Raw genomic sequence first — 24,476 nt, forward strand, 5'->3', positions numbered from 1 at the left:
TTTTCTTCCTAGAGTATTATTAACCTCAATAACTGCGAACTCTCACAGTACGCAACAGCGAAAATATCCTAATGTCTTCCTAAGCTTACCCGTGCAAAGGGACGCCCACTGTTGCCTTCTCATATCCGTCCGACGAGGTGCAACAGCGTAAATATCGGGAACATCAATGCGGATCGGGCAGCTACGCAGCTTCTGAGTGAAGTCTGACCAGTCTCAAACACTGCATCTCTCCTGACACGCTGAGAGCTCTCATGCTGTGAAGGAGATAGCAATGGCTAACTCATGCACACCCATGAAACGGCGTGTAAATCGTCAGACAAGCCTGCTTTACCTTAACCACCCCCCCGTAACCTCCCCCAAACACTGACTACCTGTCACTCACTTTGCGAGTGAATCCTCTGTGCGAGCGTTATCGTACACTGCGTGCGCACAGTACGGCTTTCACGCATGCGCAATGGCTACAAATTGCTCGATCTGCTTAACTATCAACATTGCCTAAATCTCAGAATCCAGCCCACAGTTGGTAAATCTCCTACCGCTTACTGGACGGTCCTGAGACAGGATAATGCAATTAGCCACCATGAACAGCCCCGCAAACCTGCTGTAAAATATTGAGAGTCAGGGCTTTAAACTGCGGGGGCGGGGCCACGTTGACGTAAATCATCGAACATGGTTTTTAATAAGTTGCCAAGTATGGATTGGATCCATGCACTTATAGATCACCTATAGCGGCAATTTGCCATTGAACTCTCCCTACGGCAGCAGAGCGATACTGTCCTGGTGCATTAATAGTTAATGTACAGCTTGCCAGGCCAGCCTGATAGGATATGCACAAAAGTCACCCAGCTAGACCGACAGTCCCAGTTAGTACAAAAAAACCCATTAAATTAAAATTGTAAAAATTAATACATAAAATATGTAGGAAAAAAAAAGAAAAGAAATATGATAAAAGTGCTGATCATCGAAAAAAGTGCTTTAATGTAAGAGTGAGATGGCGAGAACAGAACAAGTATCGCATCAGTACTTGCAGCTGCGATTCTTGCTAAATAGATTTTCCTATGCTTTGCTGGCGGGACTCAGCGAATAGTACCGTCGGCAGCAGTTACTCTCGCTGGATAGGGCAGAGAAACAACTGCTGTCCCAGAAATACGGCTATTTTAATATACAGACCCCTGCAACTTCAAAGCGACAATGATATACAGTACACGGAAGATTTTCTATTCAGCCACGTCACATTCACATGAGAATACTTCCTACATAAATGCAGGCCTCGGTAATAAGACAGGGGATTTACACGGTCTGCGCTCATTCAGTGAAAGGGTTTGTGGAACATCAAGTAGTGTTCGTCCTATCTGTATGTAAAGTGATAGACTGAATCCCTGGTAAGATCAGCTCTTGATATCTCCGTACCTGACAGACAACATCAGCCGGCAGATATGAAGTATTTTTTTTTATAGAAAAAGGAAAGATGTCATATTTATAGTCACAAATGACCTACAAATCATTTATATGTTAATGCTCTCTACCTGTGGGACTCTTTAGAGCTGGAGTGTATTGGAGGCTTATTTACATGCGATACAGATAGTAATATATGCTGTTTAATGGAGGCAGTAATATATAGAGCAGGCTTTGTCACACCGTCCTGAAATTCAGAATTCATACAGTGAACGCCCATTAATGAGTGCCACAAAATATATTACTGTATCTGTTCGTGTAAGCGGAAGACATTGACGGCCAGTTGAATCCGTCATTTGTCACCTACTATATATAATACTAAAATGTGCCAAATATTCTGATTTAGTTATCTTGTCTTTGTGCATCTCATTGTGTTATTAAATAAGGCCTGATTTATGGAAAAAAATATTTATTTTGTGATAAAGGCCATTCTCATAAACATTATCCTACGGGCCCTGTTTATTAACTTTCACACTTTTTGTCCATTAGCAATTACCGCTGCTATATTCAGTGATAGCAGATGAATTTATGGATCTATTTAACAAGAAATCCAAGCTGGGACAGCGGTTCAGACAAGAGGCTGTCACTGAGAAGCGATTATAGTAGAGTGATGGCGGGCTCTGTCCTGGCCTAATCGCCAGAATGATCGCACAGCAAACAAACAAAAACCCCACGTGAGGTCATGGCCGATCACATACAAGACTGCACATGGTAACACTGGTGTTATGGGCAAAACTTTTTTTGTTGTTTTTGCCAGTCTTGATTGACATTATCTTTAGGAATCCATCATGACGAAGGCTCCAGTGAGTCCGGATATTCCCAGACCATTATTTCTTAATTCATAATCTTGAATCCCCACTACTGTACTTGCTTCTCATTACTTAAACTCCTGATTAAACCAAATTAACAGCGTGGGGCACATTCATCATCGGGGCCAGGTGGCAAACGATAATTATGTATCCAACTTGCTTCGAGTACCAACGGTGGATACTAAACCACTGGGGCAATTCAATCGGTAGCAGTGTAAGTTAGTGCTGCAGAGTCTGCATTTGTGAACATGGACACAAAGATCCTGAAATCCTGCGGAGGGATACGATCGGATTCCTTTTGGCAACCCGGAACCCCCTTACCATTGGAATGAGCAGCGCTCTGGGAAACAACTCCATCTGAAGATGGCATTGGCCCTCGCAGGCAAACTCCGAAAACTTTGAGTTTCCGGAGTTTGCTGAATACTGGGTGGCCTCTTACTTAAAACATGCGTTTCTTCCGCACGTGTAATGGGCCCATAGAGGATGATGAATAGGCCCATATATGAGGGAATAGATCCCTATAACGGCTTTACCTTATTTAGAATTTAAAAAGGAAGCAATGCATGGCTTTTTTACGGCTTTAGCAAACTTCAGGTGGCGAGAGTCTCCATGATTTTAATTTAAATTGATAGAAACCCTGGTGATTTGAATGCTCTGTGGAGCCCAGCCAAGCTATGGATACGTTGGCAGGGCTAGAGAGGAAACATTGAAGCCCTTGTGGAGGGAGCGACAGCAGGAGCCAGCACCTGTCACCAGGCAGAGGTCTGAGTTATAGGAAAAGGTAAGTGAGCACTTCCAACCAACATATTCATATTTGTATTTTCATTTCTTGCCTGTTGTGTTCCCATTAAGACTTAGGGGCCTATTCACCAACACTAAAATAAAGTTTTTAAGGCCATTTTCCTTAATTTAACGTTATTTTAGTATTCATGAAGAGACTTCACACAAGAGATATCACTGATATCTCCTTGCTTAGTCCCCTGCGTTAATTACCACACTCCCCATACATTAGTATGGGGATATGGAAATTATGGTATTCATCAAATTCCGAAAATGATGTATTTTTGGAATTTGATTGAGTTACTATTCACCACTGTGAGGTGGCGAATAGCAGGTAACACTTACCTGTGTCAGCGTGGACAGGTCCCCCTGCGTCTTCCTCCAGCGCTCTGGTCCGTCCTCTGGCTCCGGAGGCTGGTCTGACAAGTGTTCTCCCAGCAGAACACAATAAAGTTTAGAAAAAAAACAACAATTTTTTTTTCTCTAAATTACTGTGGTCAGCTGGGAGAACATGTGACAGCACAGCCACCGGAGCCGAAGGCGCTGCAGCGGGCAGGTAAGTGCGGGGACGGTTGGGAGGTGAGCGGGGGGGCACAAAATTACCGCAGCTGTAGGCAGTGCTGCGCATGCGCTGGTTTTACGAATGTAACAGCGCATGCGCTGTACGGATTCCAGCTGCGGTGAGTTAGTGTAGAGAGGGAAAACTATCTATTTCCTGAAAAGCTGTCATCGCAAAAATGACAGCTTTTCGAAATAGATAGTTATGGGGAGGAGGAATGATGAATTCCTCTGGTAATTAGGTAGAACTCCATGCGAGTTCTAAACCTAATTACCTCCAGAGAAAGTTTCGGTATGATGAATAGGCCCCTTATTCTGCAGAAAAGACACATACACAGGTATTTCCATTCAAGATACAGATTAAATTGGTATAGTGCATTGTCTAAATAGAAATATTAAAACATACAGGGCCATATTCTTTATGATAATTATCGGGGGTTCGGACACACCACGATAATTAACATTCTAACTTTCGCCAAGCGCTGGAGCAGTTCATCATTGCTCCGGCGCAGATACAGCTGACCCGAACCTCAGCTGTCTCCTCGAATGTTTTCATTGCAACTTCCGGAGCTTTGAAACTTAGCACTGCCCGAGTCTGACTTGGCTGTGCTAGTGCGTCTGCGTGAAATACTGTATAGTTCACACAGACACACAAAGCCCCGGCGTCCGACTGAAGGAGCCGGACAGGGGTGTAGGGTTTCTGAAAGGATCCCTCTTCGCCACCCGAGAGTCCTTCCCATAGTGTATGGGGACCCCGGGTCAGATCGGGAGTGAAAGGTACCTGCGTTACCTTTATGATAAATAGCCCCTAAACTTAATTTCAACAAAGGTAAGTGAAAATGTTCATTTTCCCCTGCTTTTGTAGAAATTAAGTGATAATGAATGTTCCCTATGCTGAGAATAACAACCAGTATTTAAAATAAGAGAAGAGGTAATGTGAAATGAAATAGAAATTTCATCAAGAGAAATCCTACAACTTAGAATGCTATGGAAATTCAGGGCTGCCAAATAACACAGAGAAAGACTTATTGGAATGCAATCAACTATTGTTATTGTTGTAACTATAATGAGCAGTGAATTACATAATGCCAGGGTAGAACTGAATTCCTCTGTGACATAATAGCACCCACTTTATTATATTATTATAATATAATGGAGCAGTTACAGATCAATACAGCTAGAGCAAATTGTACCGTAGGTCTAAAGAGGGCAGCTAGAATTTTTGAAACATTATCTGTATAACTTTTAAAGCTACACCTTAAAGGTGACTACACACTGAGTTATTAATCATCAGACATTCGCTGAATCACATAAGCTATTTATTATAGCTAATTGCAAAAAGAAAAAACGGAAGTCCTCATGCTAATTTGCAGACGCATCATTTACATGTACCATAACATTGTGTCTTAGCCCTCATGTAATATTCAGGGGCCTATTCATTAAACCTAAAAATTTGATGGAGATAATTAGGTTTAGAACTCTCATGGAGTTCTACCTAATTATAGGTGGAATTCATCATTCCACCTCTCCATAAGTATCTATTCCGAAAAGCTGTCATTTTTGCGATGACAGCTTTTCGGCAAATAGATACTTTTCCCTGCCTACACTACCTTATCGCATCTGGAAACAGTGCTGCGCATGCGCTGTTACATCTGTAAAACCAGCGCATGTGCAGCACTGCCTACAGATGCGTTAAGTTTGTGTACTCCCCAACCCCCCCCACCCCCCTCCGCTCACCTCCCCCCCCCCCCCCCGACTTACCTGTCCGCGCAGCAGCCTCCGGCTCCGTCCTGCTGGTCTGTCATGTGGTTTCCCAGCAGACCACATGACAGATTGGAAGAAAAATAAAACTTTTTTTTTCTTTTTCTAAACTTTCTTGTGCTCTGCTGGGGAGCACACATGTCCGACCAGCCTCCGGAGCCTGAGGACGGAGCAGAGCGCCGGAGGGACTCGTCGGGGGACCTGCACATGCGGATACAGGTAAGTCGATTCTGCTATTCGCCACCTCACAGTGGCGAATAGTAACTGCATCAAATTCCGAAAATTCATAATTTTCGGAATTTGATGAATACCACAATTTCCACATCCCCATAATAATGTATGGGGAGTGAGGAAATTAATGCAGGGGAACTTAGCAAGGAGATATCTGTGATATCTCCTGAGTTAAGTCTGTTCATGAATACCAAAATAACGTTATTTAAGGAAAATGTCCTTAAAAACATTATTTTAGTGTTGATGAATAGGCCCCTCAGTCACTAACCAAAATTCCCATAAGCTTAAAAACAGTGACACCTATACCGTTTTCTAATGTTAAAACATCAACCCACATACAAGTTTTATTCATTTTTGCTCTGAGCTGCAAGGTGCCCTGTGCCAGGGAGTGCAGTGCCACCTCCCCCCCCCCCCCCCCCATTTTTTAAATAGGGACATGAGATAGTGCACCTTAAAAAGGGCCAGGGCCTCATGGGGAAGGGCCAGGGAAGAGATAGGGGAGTCCAGGAGGTGCTGGGGATAAGAGAAGAGGAAGCTACAAGTAAGAATGATATTAAACAGGAAAATTGACAGGCTCAAACAGCGCCCTCTGCCCTGCGGTGCCCTGTGCCATGGCACTGGTCGCACTACCCTTGTTACGGCCCTGGGTGTTTGTATCTGTCATTGGGCCTTATTCAGAGCTGTACGACTTTTTATGCAGCCTCTATGGGAAAATATAGAAATGTCGCAGCCGCCGGGAGAAATATTGAGACGTCCCCCTGCGGCTTTGCAAATCCGTGCATCTGCGTAAGAGGACGCAGCATCGGTTGCAGATCAGTCGATCAACAGCCTTCAGCGTAACCCTATGGCGACTAACAGCGTATGCGCTGTTAAATTTGTTAATCCAGCGCATGCGCAGCACTGCCTACACATGAGGTAAGTTTGTGTCCCGCCCCTTCCCCCCCGCTCACCTCCCCCCCCCTTCAGCACTTACCTGTCCGCGCAGCAGCCTCCGGCTCCATCCTGCTGGTCTGTCACATGGTCTCCCAGCTGACCACAGTACAGATTAGAAAAAAAAATGTTTTGTTTTTTTTTCTAATCTTTATTGTGTTCTGCTGGGAGAACATAGGGCCTGATTCAGAGCCGGACGCTATTTGCGCTCGCTCGTTCAGGAAAAAGGGGTGGCTATTCAAATGAACCGTTCGCTCTTTGCGGTCTGTTCACGCCTCTAGGTCTGAACGAGCGAACAAAACATGCAGTCGTTTTTTGGAAAACTACGCCCCCTGGCCGCTCGCATCCTACGTCATGTCCGCTATTTATTAGATTAATCAAGTACATCGACCAGCGTATGAACTGCTCGCTATTCTTGTGGTTGGTTTTTCCTACCGCAATCTTGCGAGCAGTTCTGACTATAAAATAACCCAGTGACGTGGTCAATGACGCTGCTGTATTAATTATGCACACCCTTAAAACGCCCGTTTTGACCTTTAAGCACGCCTGCGTTCTGATCTCCACTCCCCGTTTTCAAGCACCTTCCCCCGTTACCACCCACATACGTCTCCTCCTGTCACTCAAAATAGCAGGCATTCGCTATTTAGCGAACAAACGATTTTCGGCCGCACTGACTGGTTCACGCATGCGTATTACAAACCGTACGCATGCGCAGTTGTGCAAACATCGCTCGGAACGAACGAGCGGCCGCTTACAAGCGGCTCTGAATCAGGCCCATCGTGCATATAAATTGTAACCACTGCCTAGTTATGGAGGTAGCCAAATTGTGGACTAAAGGTATGTACACACTAGACGATATATCGTACGATCCGGACGATATTGGCCGGTCATGCAATAGATCGGTCACATCGTCTGTACGCACTAGATTGTTAATGATGCGCACTCCCGTGGGTCGTCAATAATATCCCCGGTTGTCTGTACATGTAGTCCAATCTGGGGATATCGTTAGCGATGCCATGCTGCCGGATGCAGAATGGCCCCGCACCCCCCCCCCCCCCCGCAGTCATTGCCAGCATCGGCAAATGTGTATGCACTTACCGATGCTGGCACCCCTGCCGAGTTCCGCCGCTGACGATAACGCTGGGTACACACATCGTTTAGTATGTACCCAGCTTTAGCCTATATTAGGGGTGTGCACCGGCCACTTTTCGTGTTTTGGTTTTGGATCTGGATCTTTCTTCGTGTTTTGGATCTGGATTGGTTTTGCCAAAACCACCCTTCTGTGTTTTGGGTTCTGGGTTTTGTGTTTTGGATCTGTATTTTTTTGAAAAAAAGCATAAAAACAGCTAAAATCACAGAATTTGTGGGTTTTTCTGCTCCTATGCTATTATTAACCTCAATAACCTCAATTTCCACTCATTTCCAGTCTATTCTGAACACCTCACACCTCACAATAGTGTTTTTATGTCCAAAAGGTTGCACCGAGGTAGCTGGATGACTATGCTAAGAGATACGAGTGGGCGGCACAAACACGTGGTCCATCTAGGAGTGGCACTGCAGTGGCAGACAGGATGGCAGTTTGAAAAACTAGGCCCCAAACTATACATAATGCAAAGAAAAAAAAGAGGTGCAAGATGGAATTGTCCTTGGGCCCTCCCACCCACCCTTATGTTGTATAAACAGGACATGCACACTTTAACAAACCAAACATTTCAGCGCCAGGGTCTGCCACACGACTGTGGCTGAAATGATTGGTTCGTTTGGGCCCCCACAAAACAAGCTGGCAATTAATCTGTCCCTGCACAAACTGGCTCTACGGAGGCAAGATGTCGTCCTCATCCACCGATTCCTCACCCTCTTCAGTGTTGTGTACATCCTCATCCTCACAGAGTATTAATTCGTCCCCGCTGGAATCCACAACCACAGGTCCCTCTGTACGTTCTGGAGGCTGGTCTCCCTGGAAGAGTTGATAATTCATTTTATGAACATCATCTTCTCCACATTTTGTGGAAGCAACCTCCTACGCCTTTCGCTGACAAGGTTCCCGGCTGCACTAAACACTCTTTCGGAGTACACACTGGAGGGGGGGCAACTCAGGTAAAATAGAGTCAGTTTGTACAGGGACCTCCAAATTGCTTCTTTTTCCTGCCAGTACAGGTACGGACTGTCTGACCTGCCTACTTGGATGCTGTCACCGATGTAATCCTTTAACAGACAGACGCACGCTTGTCGCTGCTGCTTTGAGGATGCAAGTGCGGCTACAGCCCACACAATTCACAAAGACAGAAAAAAAAAGAACAATATTTTTATTGTTTGTGTAGCACACTTTGAGGGTGTCACCACCCTTTAACAGACAGACGCACGCTTGTCGCTGCTGCTTTGAGGACAGTATCATATGCAGTGACAGTAGACTTGTCAGAAATTGTTGGCACGTCCTTCAGTCCGGACCAGATGTCCAAACCAGCCCTTGACTTATGACACAGGCGCACGCTTGGCGCTGCTACTATGTTGATGCACGTGCGGCTACATCGCACACAAGTCACAAACACATTAAAAAAATAGTTTTTTATTTTTTGGAGCACTTTGAGGGTTACACCACCCTTTAACAGACAGACGCACGCTTGTCGCTGCTGCTTTGAGGATGCAAGTGCGGCTACAGCACACACAATTCACAAAGACAGAAAAAAGAATATTTTTATTGTTTGTGTAGCACACTTTGAGGGTGTCACCACCCTTTAACAGACAGACGCATGCTTGTCACTGCAGCTTTGAGGATGCAAGTGCGGCTACAGCCCACATAATTCACAAAGACAGTAAAAAGAACAATATTTTTATTGTTTGTGTAGCACACTTTGAGGGTGTCACCACCCTTTAACAGACAGACGCACGCTTGTCGCTGCTGCTTTGAGGATGCAAGTGCGGCTACAGCCCACACAATTCACAAAGACAGAAAAAAGAAGAATATTTTTATTGTTTGTGTAGCACACTTTGAGGGTGTCACCACCCTTTAACAGACAGACGCACGCTTGTCGCTGCTGCTTTGAGGATGCAAGTGCGGCTACAGCCCACACAATTCACAAAGACAGAAAAAAGAACAATATTTTTATTGTTTGTGTAGCACACTTTGAGGGTGTCACCACCCTTTAACAGACAGACGCACGCTTGTCGCTGCTGCTTTAAGGATGCAGGTGCGGCTACAGCCCACACATTTCACAAAGACAGAAAAAAAAAGAAGAATATTTTTATTGTTTGTGGAGCGCACTTTGAGGGTTACTCCACCCTTTAACAGACAGACGCACGCTTGTCGCTGCTGCTTTGAGGATGCAGGTGGAATCTAGACGGGATTTGGAACCGGGGACACACTACCTCCATCAATTGTCTAAATCCCACTGCACTAATGGCGGATACCGGACGCACGTCTAACACCAACATAGCAGTCAAGGCCTCAGTTATACGTTTTGCTTCAGGATGACTGCTGTCGTACTTCATCCTCATCGCTAGGGACTGTTGGAGGGTCAATTGTTTAGTAAAAGTAGTGATGTTCCTACTTCCTCTCTGGGATGATGAACAACTCCCAGCAGCAGTAACAGCACTAGGAGGAAGTGGTTCTTGATCTTTCCCTATTTTATTTTTATCGGAGAAAGTTTGGTCCTCCATTTATGTTATATTGATATATACGTGCGGCTAAAGCGCACACAAACACAGAAAATACTTTTTTATTTTTGCTGGAGAGTAGTGCACTTTGTGGGTTACACCACCCTTTAAGAAATGAGCCAGCCGGCTCTTTACTTATGGGACACAGGCACACGCTTGGCGCTGCTCCTTTGTTGATGCACGTGCAGCCACACTGCACACAAGTCACAAACACAGAAAATATATATTTTTTTTGGTTTGGAGTGTACTTTCGGGGGTTACAGCACCCTTTAACGGTCAAGCCAGCCGGCCCTTTACTTATGACACAGGCGCACGCTTGGCACTACTTTGTTGATGCACGTGCGGCTTCTGCGCACAGAATTCACAAACACAGAAAATAATTTTTTTTTTGGTTTGGACTGGAGTGTACTTTGGGGGTTACAGCACCCTTTAACGGTCAAGCCAGCCAGCCCTTTACTTATGACACAGGCGCACGCTTGGCACTACTTTGTTGATGCACGTGCGGCTACTGCGCACACAATTCACAAACACAGAAAATATATATTTTTTGGGTTTGGACTGGAGTGTACTTTGGGGGTTACAGCATCCTTTAACGGTCAAGCCAGCCGGACCTTTACTTATGACACAGGCGCACGCTTGGCACTACTTTGTTGATGCACGTGCGGCTACTGCGCACACAATTCACAAACACAGAAAATAATTTTTTTTTTGGTTTGGACTGGAGTGTACTTTGGGGGTTACAGCACCCTTTAACGGTCAAGCCAGCCGGCCCTTTACTTATGACACAGGCGCAGGCTTGGCACTACTGTGTTGATGCACGTGCGGCTACTACGCACACAATTCACAAACACAGAAAATATTTTTTTTTTTGGTTTGGACTGGAGTGTACTTTGGGGGTTACAGCACCCTTTAACGGTCAAGCCAGCCGGCCCTTTACTTATGACACAGGCGCACGCTTGGCACTACTTTGTTGATGCACGTGCGGCTACTGTGCACACAATTCACAAACACAGAAAATATATATTTTTTTGGTTTGGAGTGTACTTTGGGGGTTACAGCACCCCTTAACGGTCAAGCCAGCCGGCCCTTTACTTATGACACAGGCGCACGCTTGGCACTACTTTGTTGATGCACGTGCGGCTACTGCGCACACAATTCACAAACACAGAAAATAATTATTTTTTTGGTTTGGACTGGAGTGTACTTTGGGGGTTACAGCACCCTTTAACGGTCAAGCCAGCCGGCCCTTTACTTATGACACAGGCGCACGCTTGGCACTACTTTGTTGATGCACGTGCGGCTACTGCGCACACAATTCACAAACACAGAAAATATATTATTTTTTTAGCACTTGGGGGGAGCACCCCTGATGGACAGAGCACCCCCTGGACAACACTACAGCACCCCTTTAGGACTGGGACACTGCACAGGACTTTGGAGTGGACACAGCCCCTATGGAGAACTGACTGCACAACACAGTCCAGCCAGCCCCTATGGACTTTGAAGTAGTGGACACAGCCCCTATTAACAACAGCAGCACAGCACAACACAGCCAGCCCCTATGGACTCTGAAGTAGTGGACGACAGCAGCACTACACTACACTACACAGCCCAGCCAGCCCTAACTCCCACCCTCCCTCTTCACTGTCCACAGCCGAGTGAGAAAATGGCGCCGACGCGGGTACCTTATATAAGATCCAAAACCTGCGAGACTCGGAAGGCGGGATGATGACGTTTTGCCTCGATTTCAGATCCGAGTCAGGCGGGAAAAGTCGAGCCTGACTCGGATCGGACTCGGATCGGGGGGGTTCGGATTTCAGAAATCCGAACCCGCTCACCCCTAGCCTATATTTATAAAACCAAAGTCTACCCATTCACTAAATATAGTGACTCCCATCAATGCCCATTTAAACACCCAACTGAAACTGGATCATCATTATCAAAGTAAATGCTCACTGCGCCAAAACAAATTAAGTAACAGATAAATATAAAACAAAAACATAATACAGCATTCTATTTCCAAGTAAATATATTTCAGAAAAAGTGAAAGATAAGCAAGGTTTTGTCACGGCTAAAAGTAATCCCTTTTTTTGTTTGCAGAAAGCTATTTCGTGAGCTCCGTTTTCAAATCTGTTTGATCATAATGAAAAGGAACAAATGCAACTTCAGAGCATTGAATAATAATAAAAAAAACAAATTCACGAATAAATATGAACACAAATAAATATCTTGCTGTATCTGCTTTTTTTGTTAAGTGGTTTATTCACTCTCCCTTTGCTGTACATTTCTCATTTAAAAAGTAGAGTACACAAAGCCCTTACTCTCAGTGACAGGTGAACCACAGGGGATAAAACACATCAAGATATGCATACAGCAGCTGTCTACCTTTTTGGCTTTCCTTAGATACGTCCTGGCAGAGTCCTTGAAAGCATCCTCCTCATCAGGCTCTTTGGCTTGGAGATAACAGATCCATCCCAGCAGATACCATACCTACAAGACAAGGGTCACAGAGTGCATGATTACAGGCAATAAGCAGCAGGCGGGGAGGAGAGAGAGATAAAGGTGTTAGTTGTAGGGAATATTCCTGCTTGAATGCGAATGACTATTAATGAATACACTGCATAAGTCAGATACAGTAGGAAGTAGTGAAATTACCCTCATTTGTAAATAACCATCGCTAATTGCTTTCTGCATTTATTTTTTATATAATATTATTAATACTTTTTAACTCTTTTAGCTGGGACAGTTATAGTGCATACACACAGGAACTCTTGTGAGCCCGGTACAGAGGTGTTCTCATACACCGTACGTACGTCTTTACGGCATATGGTGCGAGTTTCTCCAAGGAGAAGCGTAATGTACTCTTTAAAATTTGCGTGTTAGTCGCATCGCAGATGCAGCAAAAGCCGCTTACATTGTACCAGAGACGCTGGCCTGCGACTTTAGCTGCACAGGAATTGATCTTACAGACATACAAATTCATAGATGAGGCACAATGTAGCTTGGTATGAGGAAAAGCTGCGGCTGCTTGTATTGGAGCCCGTTTTACAGATTCAGACTAAATCGCACACGTATGTACAAATGTTGCACACCCCAGTAGTCAGTGTACGCTAGTAATTAGAGATGTGAGCCGACACCCGTGGTTTGGATGGACTACCTTCAATTATTAAGGAGGAGGTTAATGATGAGGGTGTTGGTGGTGGAGATTGCATGCGCTGGTCCAAACTGCTGGTAACTGATACTGGACTGCTTGTTATTAATTTACAAATTATTATAATTTTGTTAAACAAGTTGCATGAACTCGCTGCAAATGACGTAACAGAGAGGAGGTGCCTAGATGGTTAACGTCCCTTCCTCTGCTAACTTTGGCTTTACAAATGGAACAGATGCCTTCACAACTGTTGCCCAGAATTTAGATTAAAATAATTCCACACCCAAGACGTGGCTTTTCTGGCTTTCTTTTTATCATGAGCAAGAACTGCTGATTTACGCAAACAACAACATCCTCATTAGCATCATCAACATCCTCATTAGCATCAGGTAGGGCACAAATTTCCCCCTCATCCTCCTTTTGCACCTCCTCCACACTCATAATTTTTTTTATTTCACCATCTAATACTAGCACAGCCGTCATGGTGTCAGTGATCCACTGTGAAACTAGGTGACAGCTGTTATGCTTACTTCCTCTGTCAAAGGACTGTTTAATAGTAATTTTTTTTTAAATTACTACTAGTAATAGACTTCTTTCTTCCTTTCTGGGATGAAGATCCACCCCCAGCAGCAGCAACAGGCGTAGCACTGAAGGATCCTTCTGAGGAATTAAGGATAGGAAAGGAGTCAGTCATGCTTATGAAATTGGATGCAAGACTACTTCCGATCACGAATGAGGATGTTGATGATGATGCAGGCCCTTAGATCCAGATAGAAGGGAGCAGCTAGGTGACATTGGACTGATTGTTAGTTTTTTTTGTCCCCAAAGCTTTAGAATTTGAAATACCCATTATTTGATGAATGTGCTGCAAGTGACGTAACAGGGAGGAGGTTCCAAGATGGTTAAGGTCCTTACCTCTACTCACTGTTACTTGGCAATGGTTACAAATGGCTTGGCAAAGGTTGTCCGGATTTGGGTGGAAATAATTCCACACATGAGAAGTGGACTTTTTGGTCCCTGCCCAGGCATGCCAACAATGGGATTTTTCCCACCATGGGCAACAACTGTTCCCTGATTTACAGTTTTTACACAAACATCCTCTGCAGCAACATCCTCATCCTCCTGGTGCAATTCCACAGAAGCATCCTCAATTTCTACATCAGCATGTTGACTTGTGCTGCTCATTCCCACATTTGCAGAGGGCACACAAATGGTGGAAGGAGGATCCTCTTCAAGTACAGTATTAAAAAGGTCAGGCTCACACATGGCAACAGCAGACACACTTGGACTGTCCTCTGGGATTTGTGATTTTACGGAGCACAGAGTAGGTTCCGGTGTCTTACTTGTCTTAACAATTTTCATTTTTTTTTTACCTCTCCTACAAGAAGAGGGGCTTAAATCATCATTAGAACCACCAGTCAAAAATAATAAAGGCCAAGGCCTTATCCTTTCCCTGCCACTTTGTGTAGTGAATGGCATATTGCCAATTTTTTGTTTCTCTAAAGCTGACTTAGCTTTAGATTTTTTTTTCTTTAACAGGGTAAAAGTTGATTTTTTTTAGCCTGTAAGCCCTGGTACATCGGCTTTCATAGATGACGTTGACGGCCTTGCATTTTCATCACGACTGCTGCTGGTAGCTACAAGACTGGTATGTGGATTCTGCTCTCCTGTCATGTGACTGTCCTCCATACTCACTGCGGTCTTACAGCAGTGTCACCAAGTATTTTATAGCGCAGCTAAGTTGCGGCTAACGCACACAACCAACCACACACACAAAAAATAGTTTTTATTTTCACACTGGTGGTGTGGCAGGCTAACACGCACACACCAAAAAATGTTTTTATTTTCACACTAGTGGTGTAGCTAATACGCAATTCCGCACACACAAATTTTTTTTATTTTTATTTTTTTTACACTGGGGGTGAAGAAGAGCACCCCTGATGGACAGAGCACCCCCTGGACAACATAGCAGAACAGCCAGCCCCTATGGACAGGACAACAGCAAGCCAGCCCTATGGACAGGACAACAGTCAGCCCCTATGGACAGGACAACCTCAAAACAGCCAGCCCCTATGGACAACAGCCAGCCAGCCCCTATGGACTACAGCCAGCCCGTCCCTATGGACAGGACAATAGCCAGCCAACCAGCCCCTATGGATAACAACCAACTAGCTCCTATGGACAGGACAACCTCAATAATGCAGCACAGCTCCCAGCACAACTTAGTAGTAGTCAGTCACAATGCACAACAGCAGCCACACAGCAGCGCAGCACAGCTCCCTCCCTCTTCACTCTCCACAGCCGGAATGAAAAATGGCGGCGATCGTGGGACCTTTATAGAATTAAAAACCCGCGAGAATACGACAGCGGGATGATGAAGTTTTGCCTCGTTTTCAGATCCGAGTCAGGCGGGAAAATCCGAGCCGACTCGGATCTGACTTGGATCCCCTAAGTTCGGGTGGGTTCGGATCTCTGAGATCCGAACCCGCTCATCTCTAATATAGACACAGGCGTTCTCTCTGATAATGTACATACACACAGGCGTTCTCTCTGATAATGTACATACACACAGGCGTTCTCTCTGATAATGTACATATACACACAGGCGTTCTCTCTGATAATGTACATACACACACAGGCGTTCTCTCTGATAATGTACATACACACACAGGCGTTCTCTCTGATAATGTACAAACACACACAGGTGTTCTCTGATAATGTACATACACACAGGCATTCTCTTTGATAATGTACATACACACACAAGTGTTCTCTGATAATGTACATACACACAGGCGTTCTCTCTGATAATGTACATACACACAGGCGTTCTCTCTGATAATGTACATACACACAGGCATTTTCTCTGATAATGTACATACACACACACACATACACAGGCGTTCTCTCTGATAATGTACATACACACACAGGCATTCTCTTTGATAATGTACATACACACAGGCATTTTCTCTGATAATGTACATACACACACACACACACACACAGGCGTTCTCTCTGATAATGTACATACACACAGGCGTTCTCTCTGATAATGTACATACACACAGGCATTTTCTCTGATAATGTACATACACACACAGGCATTCTCTTTGATAATTTTTCATACACACAGGCGTTTTCTCTGATAATGTACATACACACAGGCGTTCTCTCTGATAATGTACATACACACAGGCATTCTCTCTGATAATGTACATACACACACACACACACACACACACACACACACACAGGCGTTCTCTCTGATAATGTACATACACACACACACAGGCATTCTCTCTGATAATGTACATACATACACACACAGGCGTTCTCTCTGATAATGTACATACACACACTGGGGATCTCTCTGATAATGTACAAACACACAGGCGTTCTCTCTGATAATGTACATACACACAGGCATTCTCTTTGATAATGTACATACACACACAGGTGTTCTCTGATAATGTACATACACACACAGGCATTCTCTCTGATAATGTACATACACACACTGGGGATCTCTGATAATGTACATACATACACACAGGCGTTCTCTCTGATAATGTACATACACACACAGGTGCTCTCTCTGATAATGTACATACACACACAGGTGTTCTCTGATAATGTACATACACACAGGCGTTCTCTCTGATAATGTACATACATACACAGGTATTCTCTCTGATAATGTACATACACACAGGCATTCTTTGATAATGTACATACACACACAGGTGTTCTCTTTTGATAATGTACATACACACAGGCGTTCTCTCTGATAATGTACATACACACACAGGCGTTCTCTCTGATAATGTACATACACACACAGGCATTCTCTCTGATAATGTACATACACACACAGGCGTTCTCTCTGATAATGTACAAACACACACAGGCATTCTCTTTGATAATGTACATACACACAGGCGTTCTCTCTGATAATGTACATACACACACACACAGGCATTCTCTCTGATAATGTACATACACACACAGGCGTTCTCTCTGATAATGTACATACACACACTGGGGATCTCTCTGATAATGTACAAACACACAGGCGTTCTCTCTGATAATGTACATACACACAGGCATTCTCTTTGATAATGTACATACACACACAGGTGTTCTCTGATAATGTACATACACACACAGGCATTCTCTCTGATAATGTACATACACACACTGGGGATCTCTGATAATGTACATACATACACACAGGCGTTCTCTCTGATAATGTACATACACACACAGGTGCTCTCTCTGATAATGTACATACACACACAGGTGTTCTCTGATAATGTACATACACACATGCGTTCTCTCTGATAATGTACATACATACACAGGTATTCTCTCTGATAATGTACATACACACAGGCATTCTTTGATAATGTACATACACACACAGGTGTTCTCTTTGATAATGTACATACACACAGGCGTTCTCTCTGATAATGTACATACACACACAGGCGTTCTCTCTGATAATGTACATACACACACAGGCATTCTCTCTGATAATGTACATACACACACAGGCGTTCTCTCTGATAATGTACAAACACACACAGGCATTCTCTTTGATAATGTACATACACTGGAGATCTCTCTGATACTGTACATACACACAGGCGTTCTCTCTGATAATGTACATACACACAGGTGTTCTCTCTGATAATGTACATACACAGTCACAGGTGTTCTCTCTGATAATGTACATACACACACACAGGTGTTCTGTCTGACTAGGTACACATACACACACTTGTACTTACACACGTGTCCTGTTCTCTCTCTTACAAGGTACACACACACAAGTGTTCTCTACGACAAGGTACTGTGCATACACACAGCCACCTAGCCACAGAGGTCAGTAAAAGCCGTTTAGGTAGTAGAGTGAATAGGTGTTATTATTACCAAAATGAAAATAGCATATACAAAACCCAATAGGGAATATATAATCTACTGCATGAGCAAGAAAGCAAACAAATTCCATTTATGATTCAAATAATGTTTTCTATAAAACATCTTCACATACAAATATTCTCAGATGCAAATTAATAATTTTGTGTTTTGATGCAACATCTAAGGGAGTTGGAACTCATAAAGGATAGAGACTGCAGGAATCACATTCTAACTGGCAAAGCACACGATGGCTGTGACTATAACCTGTAATCCTTTGGGTGCTGCTCTTCTGTGAGGCTGCAGTAGATTTAAAATATTACTCCTATTATCTTTTTGTAATCTCTGCAATTGTGATCTTTATGTGATGAACAAGGATGCTGGAACCATCATACAAGGATATTCTATAACATAGATATATAGGACAATGCCTACTATCAGCGTAAGAATAGAACATGAAGAAACAGTGCTGAGACGTATATATGTATACTGCATGTGTATATAACAGCACTGTCTTACAAGTTTTGCAAAGGTTTCTCCATATTAATTAACTTTGCATTCCAATTGGATCTAAAAATTGGGCGATGCCGGATATTCAGGGAGGCATCATTTTGTTTACATTTTTTAACACATTTTTGATATATGCAAATGTTATACACACATGTATGGTAAATACAGTACAGTTTGTCTGATTCAGAGATGTACACTAATGCAATAATCATAAATTAGAATACAGTATGTATTGAGAAGCCCACCGAGGCCATCTCAAATCCAGCCTGAGGAAGCAGACGTATGCTCTTTGAAATGAGTTGGTAGGAACCCATTTATTGGTACTCCCCACTCATTAATTTTTTTTATTTTTCATTTTCAAACCTTGTTTTAGTTTTTTGGTTTTTAAATGTATTGTATTTTGAAAAAAAACTTATATTATATGTGCATTTCTATTTTTATAATCAGTGTAATTCGATCACACCATAATGGATATAAATATATAATAAGAATAAATAAAATAAATAAATAAATCTAAAAAAAAAATATTAAAAAATTATGTATATATACATATAAAATTTGGAAATTAATTTTTTTAGATTATTTTATTTTGGATCCAAAAAATACTTTGGGATCCACCGATTATCTACCTATTATCCACATAATACCGACGGCCATCGGGTTTTTGAAAAACAAATGTTCAAGGCACCATTACACCCCATTCAAGGTGAGTATACTACATAATTTTGTAGGACCTTGTATTGGATACACTGATCTGCACCATGGAGGCTTGTTATATTTGTTTCCCCCATTTGAATATGTGATTATCTGGAGTGAATTACCGACAACATTGGCGAGATCTACGTTGCACTCTGCAACCACCGTAGGACCACGGTGAAAATTGTGTCCAACATCCATTACGCACTTCTGAAGGGTGAGTGCACATCCGTTTCTTATGAGAACGAAGACATTTTTACGTTCTTACACCATATTAGTGTTTCTGTTTCTTTTTTTTTTAACATATTTTCGAACAATCGAGAATATTAGCAGAAAGTTTTCATTACGAATAGATCAAAGAAAGTGCCAGAACCACCCTGATTCCAAAAATTTCTCTCAAGGGGCCCTTTTGAACATCTCCTGCTGTTCCTGGCTGCACATCTAGATCTATTACTAGACATTAGTTCAAAGACAGATGCAGGCTACGACATGCCCCGCTAGCAGTAGGGAAGCGCCTGCGTTTTTTGCAGCCACTCTCCGTTACTTCCCCCATACGGTCGCTGGCTATCAATCACTTTGCTATGTAATCCTAACTGCGAGCGGCCTGGCAAAGGCACAGTGACACGTGCGCTGGGTGAACGTGATGCACGCGCAGTTGACCAATAGTTGCTTATCTGCATAAATATTGGAATAGCGTACATCTCTGCATCAGGCTGTGTCTGCATACATTTTTTAACACTTTATTTTTGTACATCGTGAAAAACTAATTTTTATTTCTTACCTCTGACAAAGACTCAGTAAAATCAAATAAAAAATCTAACTATAAAGCTTTCTCTCCTTGCTCCATTGCTGGCCTGCTGATTCCATGGGCCCCCGTGCTAGATCCTTGTCCTCACCTGGGCTCCACTGCCTTATGGGCGTTGGTGGATCCATTGAGTTTTATGTACTAACATCTGTTGCATACCTGTAATTCTCAGCTTTACATGTATTCTCCATTCCTGTCCCTGAATCCTTCTTATGCTCTCTTTTCTTTTTCTTCCTTATTAACTATTGATACAAATTTTTTGGGTGAACAACAATTTTGAAGTCTTGTCACAGATTCTATAAGGGATGGATGCCTGGCCTTTGATTGGACATTCCATGACATTGATTATATTTCCTATTTCAACCACTTCAATGTGTTTTTTTGCTGTTTCATTTAGGTCAGTGTCCTCCCGGAGTATAAATCTTTTTCCCAAATCCTAGATCTCTAGCAGACTGCAGCTGGTCTCCCTCCAGGATTTGTCTTTATATTGCTACATCCATTTTGCCCTCTACCTTGACATGTTTACCAGTCCCTGAAGTATAGAAGCTTCCCCACAGCATTAAGCTCCCAGCAGTATGCTTCACAGTGCTTGGGCCAAATCTAGAACCCAACACTGAGGCCTAAAAGATCTCTCTTGGCCTCATGAGTCTACAGAATCTTCTTCTTGATATGATCTTTCATATGGTCTTTAGCAATGTCTATAAAGTACACAGTACAATTATTCATACTAAGGGGAGATGTATCAAACCTTCTAAAGGAGGAGGTGTTTCCTATAGCAACCAATTAGATTATAGCTAGCATTTTATAGGGTGTACTACATGTATGATAGCTAGAATCTGATCGGTTGTTCTCTTTAGAAGGTTTGATAAATCTCCCACTTGGGGCCATATCCTATTAGACATGGAAACGTTCAGCTTTCGCAGATGGTAAATTTTCACACCGTTCGCCTGAATGTGTCACTTTTCGCATGTATGCACGCTCCCGCTTGTCGGGCTATCTTATTGCAAAACCGGCGAAGACGCAGGGATGACATGTGAGAGGTTCAGGAGAAAATGGGGAAATCAGCCTGTAACCCAAAAAACAGGTAAACTAACATTATAAATGACTGTTAGTGGTCATGATCAAAGGGTTTGGGGTTCTTAAATTGTGTCGAATGGCTGTTCCAGTATATGAATTTATCTATAATAGTGAAAATATGATAGACAGCAATATTTTTGTCCAAAATAAATGCTGTAGTTCAGTGGTTCCCAAACTTTTTTGAATTACGGCGCCCTAGAGTATCGGCATTGTTTTCGCGGCACCCCTGCGTTTAAGTTTGTTATTGAGAAATTCAGAAATCTAGTAAAATAGTAAAGTGAAGTAAATTGTGCTACCCATCATCCTTAGGTTCCGTTATGTGGTGGTAGACAGGTTTGAGCTTCTGTTTGTTCACATATTTACATTACATTGACCATAAATAATTTGATTTGCTGTTGGACCACCAACCTGAGACACCCCTGCAAGTCTCCCAAAGCACCCCAGGGTGCCACGGTGCACAGTTTGGCAATCACTGCTGTAGTTAAATTAGGGGTACATAAAAATGGGTGTACGCAAATTTTTAAGTAATTTTAGGGCATAAAAAAATTATCAAAATACACCTGTTACTAAAGTACTAACCAATCAGCTTTTAACTGTCATTTTATAGGCTGTGTTTGAAAAATTACAGGAGATGATTGGTTGGTACTTCATCTTTCTCCACTTTATCTCTCTCCAAGGTTTGATGCATCTCCCCCTAAATTAGGCCTTCAGTGGGTTTTGGTGGAATAATTTGCATTTTACAACATGTCTCTGCCCATTTCATACTTCCCAACATTGAAGAGTTTCTAACCAAGACTGGGACATGGCGCAACATCAGGGGCGTATTAAGAGAGGAGGGGGCCCATGTTCACTTCCCGTCTGGGGCCCCTTCCTCTCTCCCCGACTGCTGTCAGCGAAATGACAGCAGCGGTAGACTCCGGGCACTAGAGTATGCCCGGAGTCTACTGCACATGCGCAGATCACTGGGAAAATGTCACGGCAGCCATTTTCCCGGTGATTTTTTACCGCGCACACGCTAAATGCCAGGAACATGGCCAGCGGCAGCCATTTTCCAGGCACTTTCTGTAACGCCTACTCCGTGGGACATCGGAGAGGTTAGTATAAAAATAAAGTATAGGTGCAGAGTGTGCGGTGCGGGCCCCCCCTGAACTCATAATTACGCCCCTGCGAAACATGCTGGAGGAGTGACCACGACCCCGGACAGTGTTAAAAACACTATTTTCAAAGTGATACCTCCCCCTTCACAGAATATTAGAATGGACGTCCTGATTCCCCTCAGATGGGGACTGTCACACCAAAAATGTGGACATTCGGGAGGTATTCCATTTTGGGGGGCAGCGAGTGGTCTTTGTGTGGAAATGATTTCACCCACGGGGAGGTGCACCTGACATATGGCGACAGTAGGGAACTATGCAATAAGCGTATGGCTGAAACAGAAGGCGATATTGGTAAGATTTATTTTTATCATCTAGGGTAGTGCGACCTGTGCCATGGCACAGGGCACCGCGGGGCAGGGGCGCTGTCAGTTTTCTGTTTATTATCATTCCCTCTTGTAGCTTTCTCTTATTTTATCCCCAGCATCTCCTGGCCTCCCCTATGTCTTCCCTGGCCCTTCCTCATGAGGCCATGGCCATTTTTCGGGTGTTATCTCCCTATTCAAAAAATATGAAGGGGGGGGGGCGCCAATGCTCTTTCTGGCACAGGGCACCAAAAAGTCTAGTTACGGCTCTGGCTGAGAATGTTTAGTTCAATATCGATCAACAAGAGGTTGTTGGGTTTTTTTGCAGGCACCCCCCATACAAATAACAGTGGATTGTTGTAGTTGGATGGAATGTACAGCTAGTCAGTGTGAAAAATGCTAGGTTCTACTGTCCATCCATTCCATGGTTAGTCTCTCCCTCTCATTTACAGTCCAGCAGCACAGCGCAGAGTATAACAAACGTACAGTCAGTAATACATGTAGTATAACAAAACAAAGGTTATACAGTATTTCAGGAATGAGGGTTACCCAACCCTCATTCCTGACACTCAGTGTACTATATAAAGGAATAAAGTACAAACTACACTGTACAATGGTGCATTGAACTGAGCGCTTTCTGCATGTAACATTATTAAATGCATAAGAGTTATTCTAAAAAAGAATGACGGTTGTTAAATTGGGGGAAAAAAATGTAAATGAAGATGAATGTGCGAAAATGGATGGCTTGTAAGGTAAGACCATGAGTAATGTGCTGGAGTGCTCTTGAAAAATAAGAGTAAATGAAAAAATAAAAAGGCACTGACTGGTTACGCAGAGGGTTTCTTCAAGCAGAACATTGAACAAAGACAATTTGAAGAAAAGAGAATCTGTTCTGTACCGTGTGGTGTAAAGCTAAAGAGACTGCACTGTACAGCCTGCACTATACAGCCTTTCAGGATGGAATAGGTGAGACAAAAAGGTATTTTATGCAGGTGAAAGCGAGAGTGCGTATGTTCCCTAAACAGCTGCTTTAACTGCAGACGAGGCAGAGAACATTGCATGGGATGGTGCAACATGCACAGTAACGTCTTATTAGTGCAATGAGGAGAGGCCAGATCTACGATGGAGACAGGTGGCTGGACCTGCTTGTGTTTAATCCTTACCCAGAGATCACCACATTGGTTCCTACTGATTTGATTTAATGGTAAGCCCTAATTTATTTCCTGTATATTCAAATCAGGATATATCTCTCCTATTGCAGCCTGAAAGGCAGTATAGTGCAGTCTCTTCAGCTTTACTCCACTATTGACTCAGGACTTTGCCAATTTCATTGATATTATCTTATATAGATGTAGTAGGGAGGGGTCTGGAATCATTAAGCACTATTGGCGTACTGATGGCACATAAAGGGCCTGGTTTAGACCAGCACGCTCTGCCGATATTCACACAAACGGCCAGTGTTTTGTCTTGTGTGATTCCGAGTCACGTCGCATGTGCGTCCCAGTTTTGTATGTACAAAGTCACGGTACAGATGTGGACGCACAGCAGCAGGAATGTATGGGGCGTTCCTGGACGCTGACTGGGAGGTAAGGGGAGTGGCTAAAAACACGTGGGAGTGTCCCGGGCGTGATGCTGAACCGCTCACTGAAGAGGTCATACACGGAGAACTGTACCTACCGT

The 24,476-nt window shown here is 43.4% G+C and overlaps 1 protein-coding gene across 1 annotated transcript in view; it reads right to left on the reverse strand.

Annotated features, from left to right (window-relative positions):
- The window catches only part of LOC148517493 (uncharacterized), a 715,840-nt gene that overhangs the window by 135,636 nt on the left and 555,728 nt on the right, over positions 1-24,476 (reverse strand). Inside the window, exon 10 of the mRNA XM_088478666.1 lies at positions 12,564-12,668. Within this exon, the coding sequence (XP_088334792.1) occupies positions 12,564-12,668 (105 nt within the window). The remainder of the gene's footprint in view (positions 1-12,563; positions 12,669-24,476) is intronic.

The sequence above is a fragment of the Taudactylus pleione genome, unplaced genomic scaffold (genome assembly GCF_031769625.1).
Source record: "Taudactylus pleione unplaced genomic scaffold, aTauple2 ptg000216l, whole genome shotgun sequence".
NCBI lineage: Eukaryota > Metazoa > Chordata > Amphibia > Anura > Myobatrachidae > Taudactylus > Taudactylus pleione.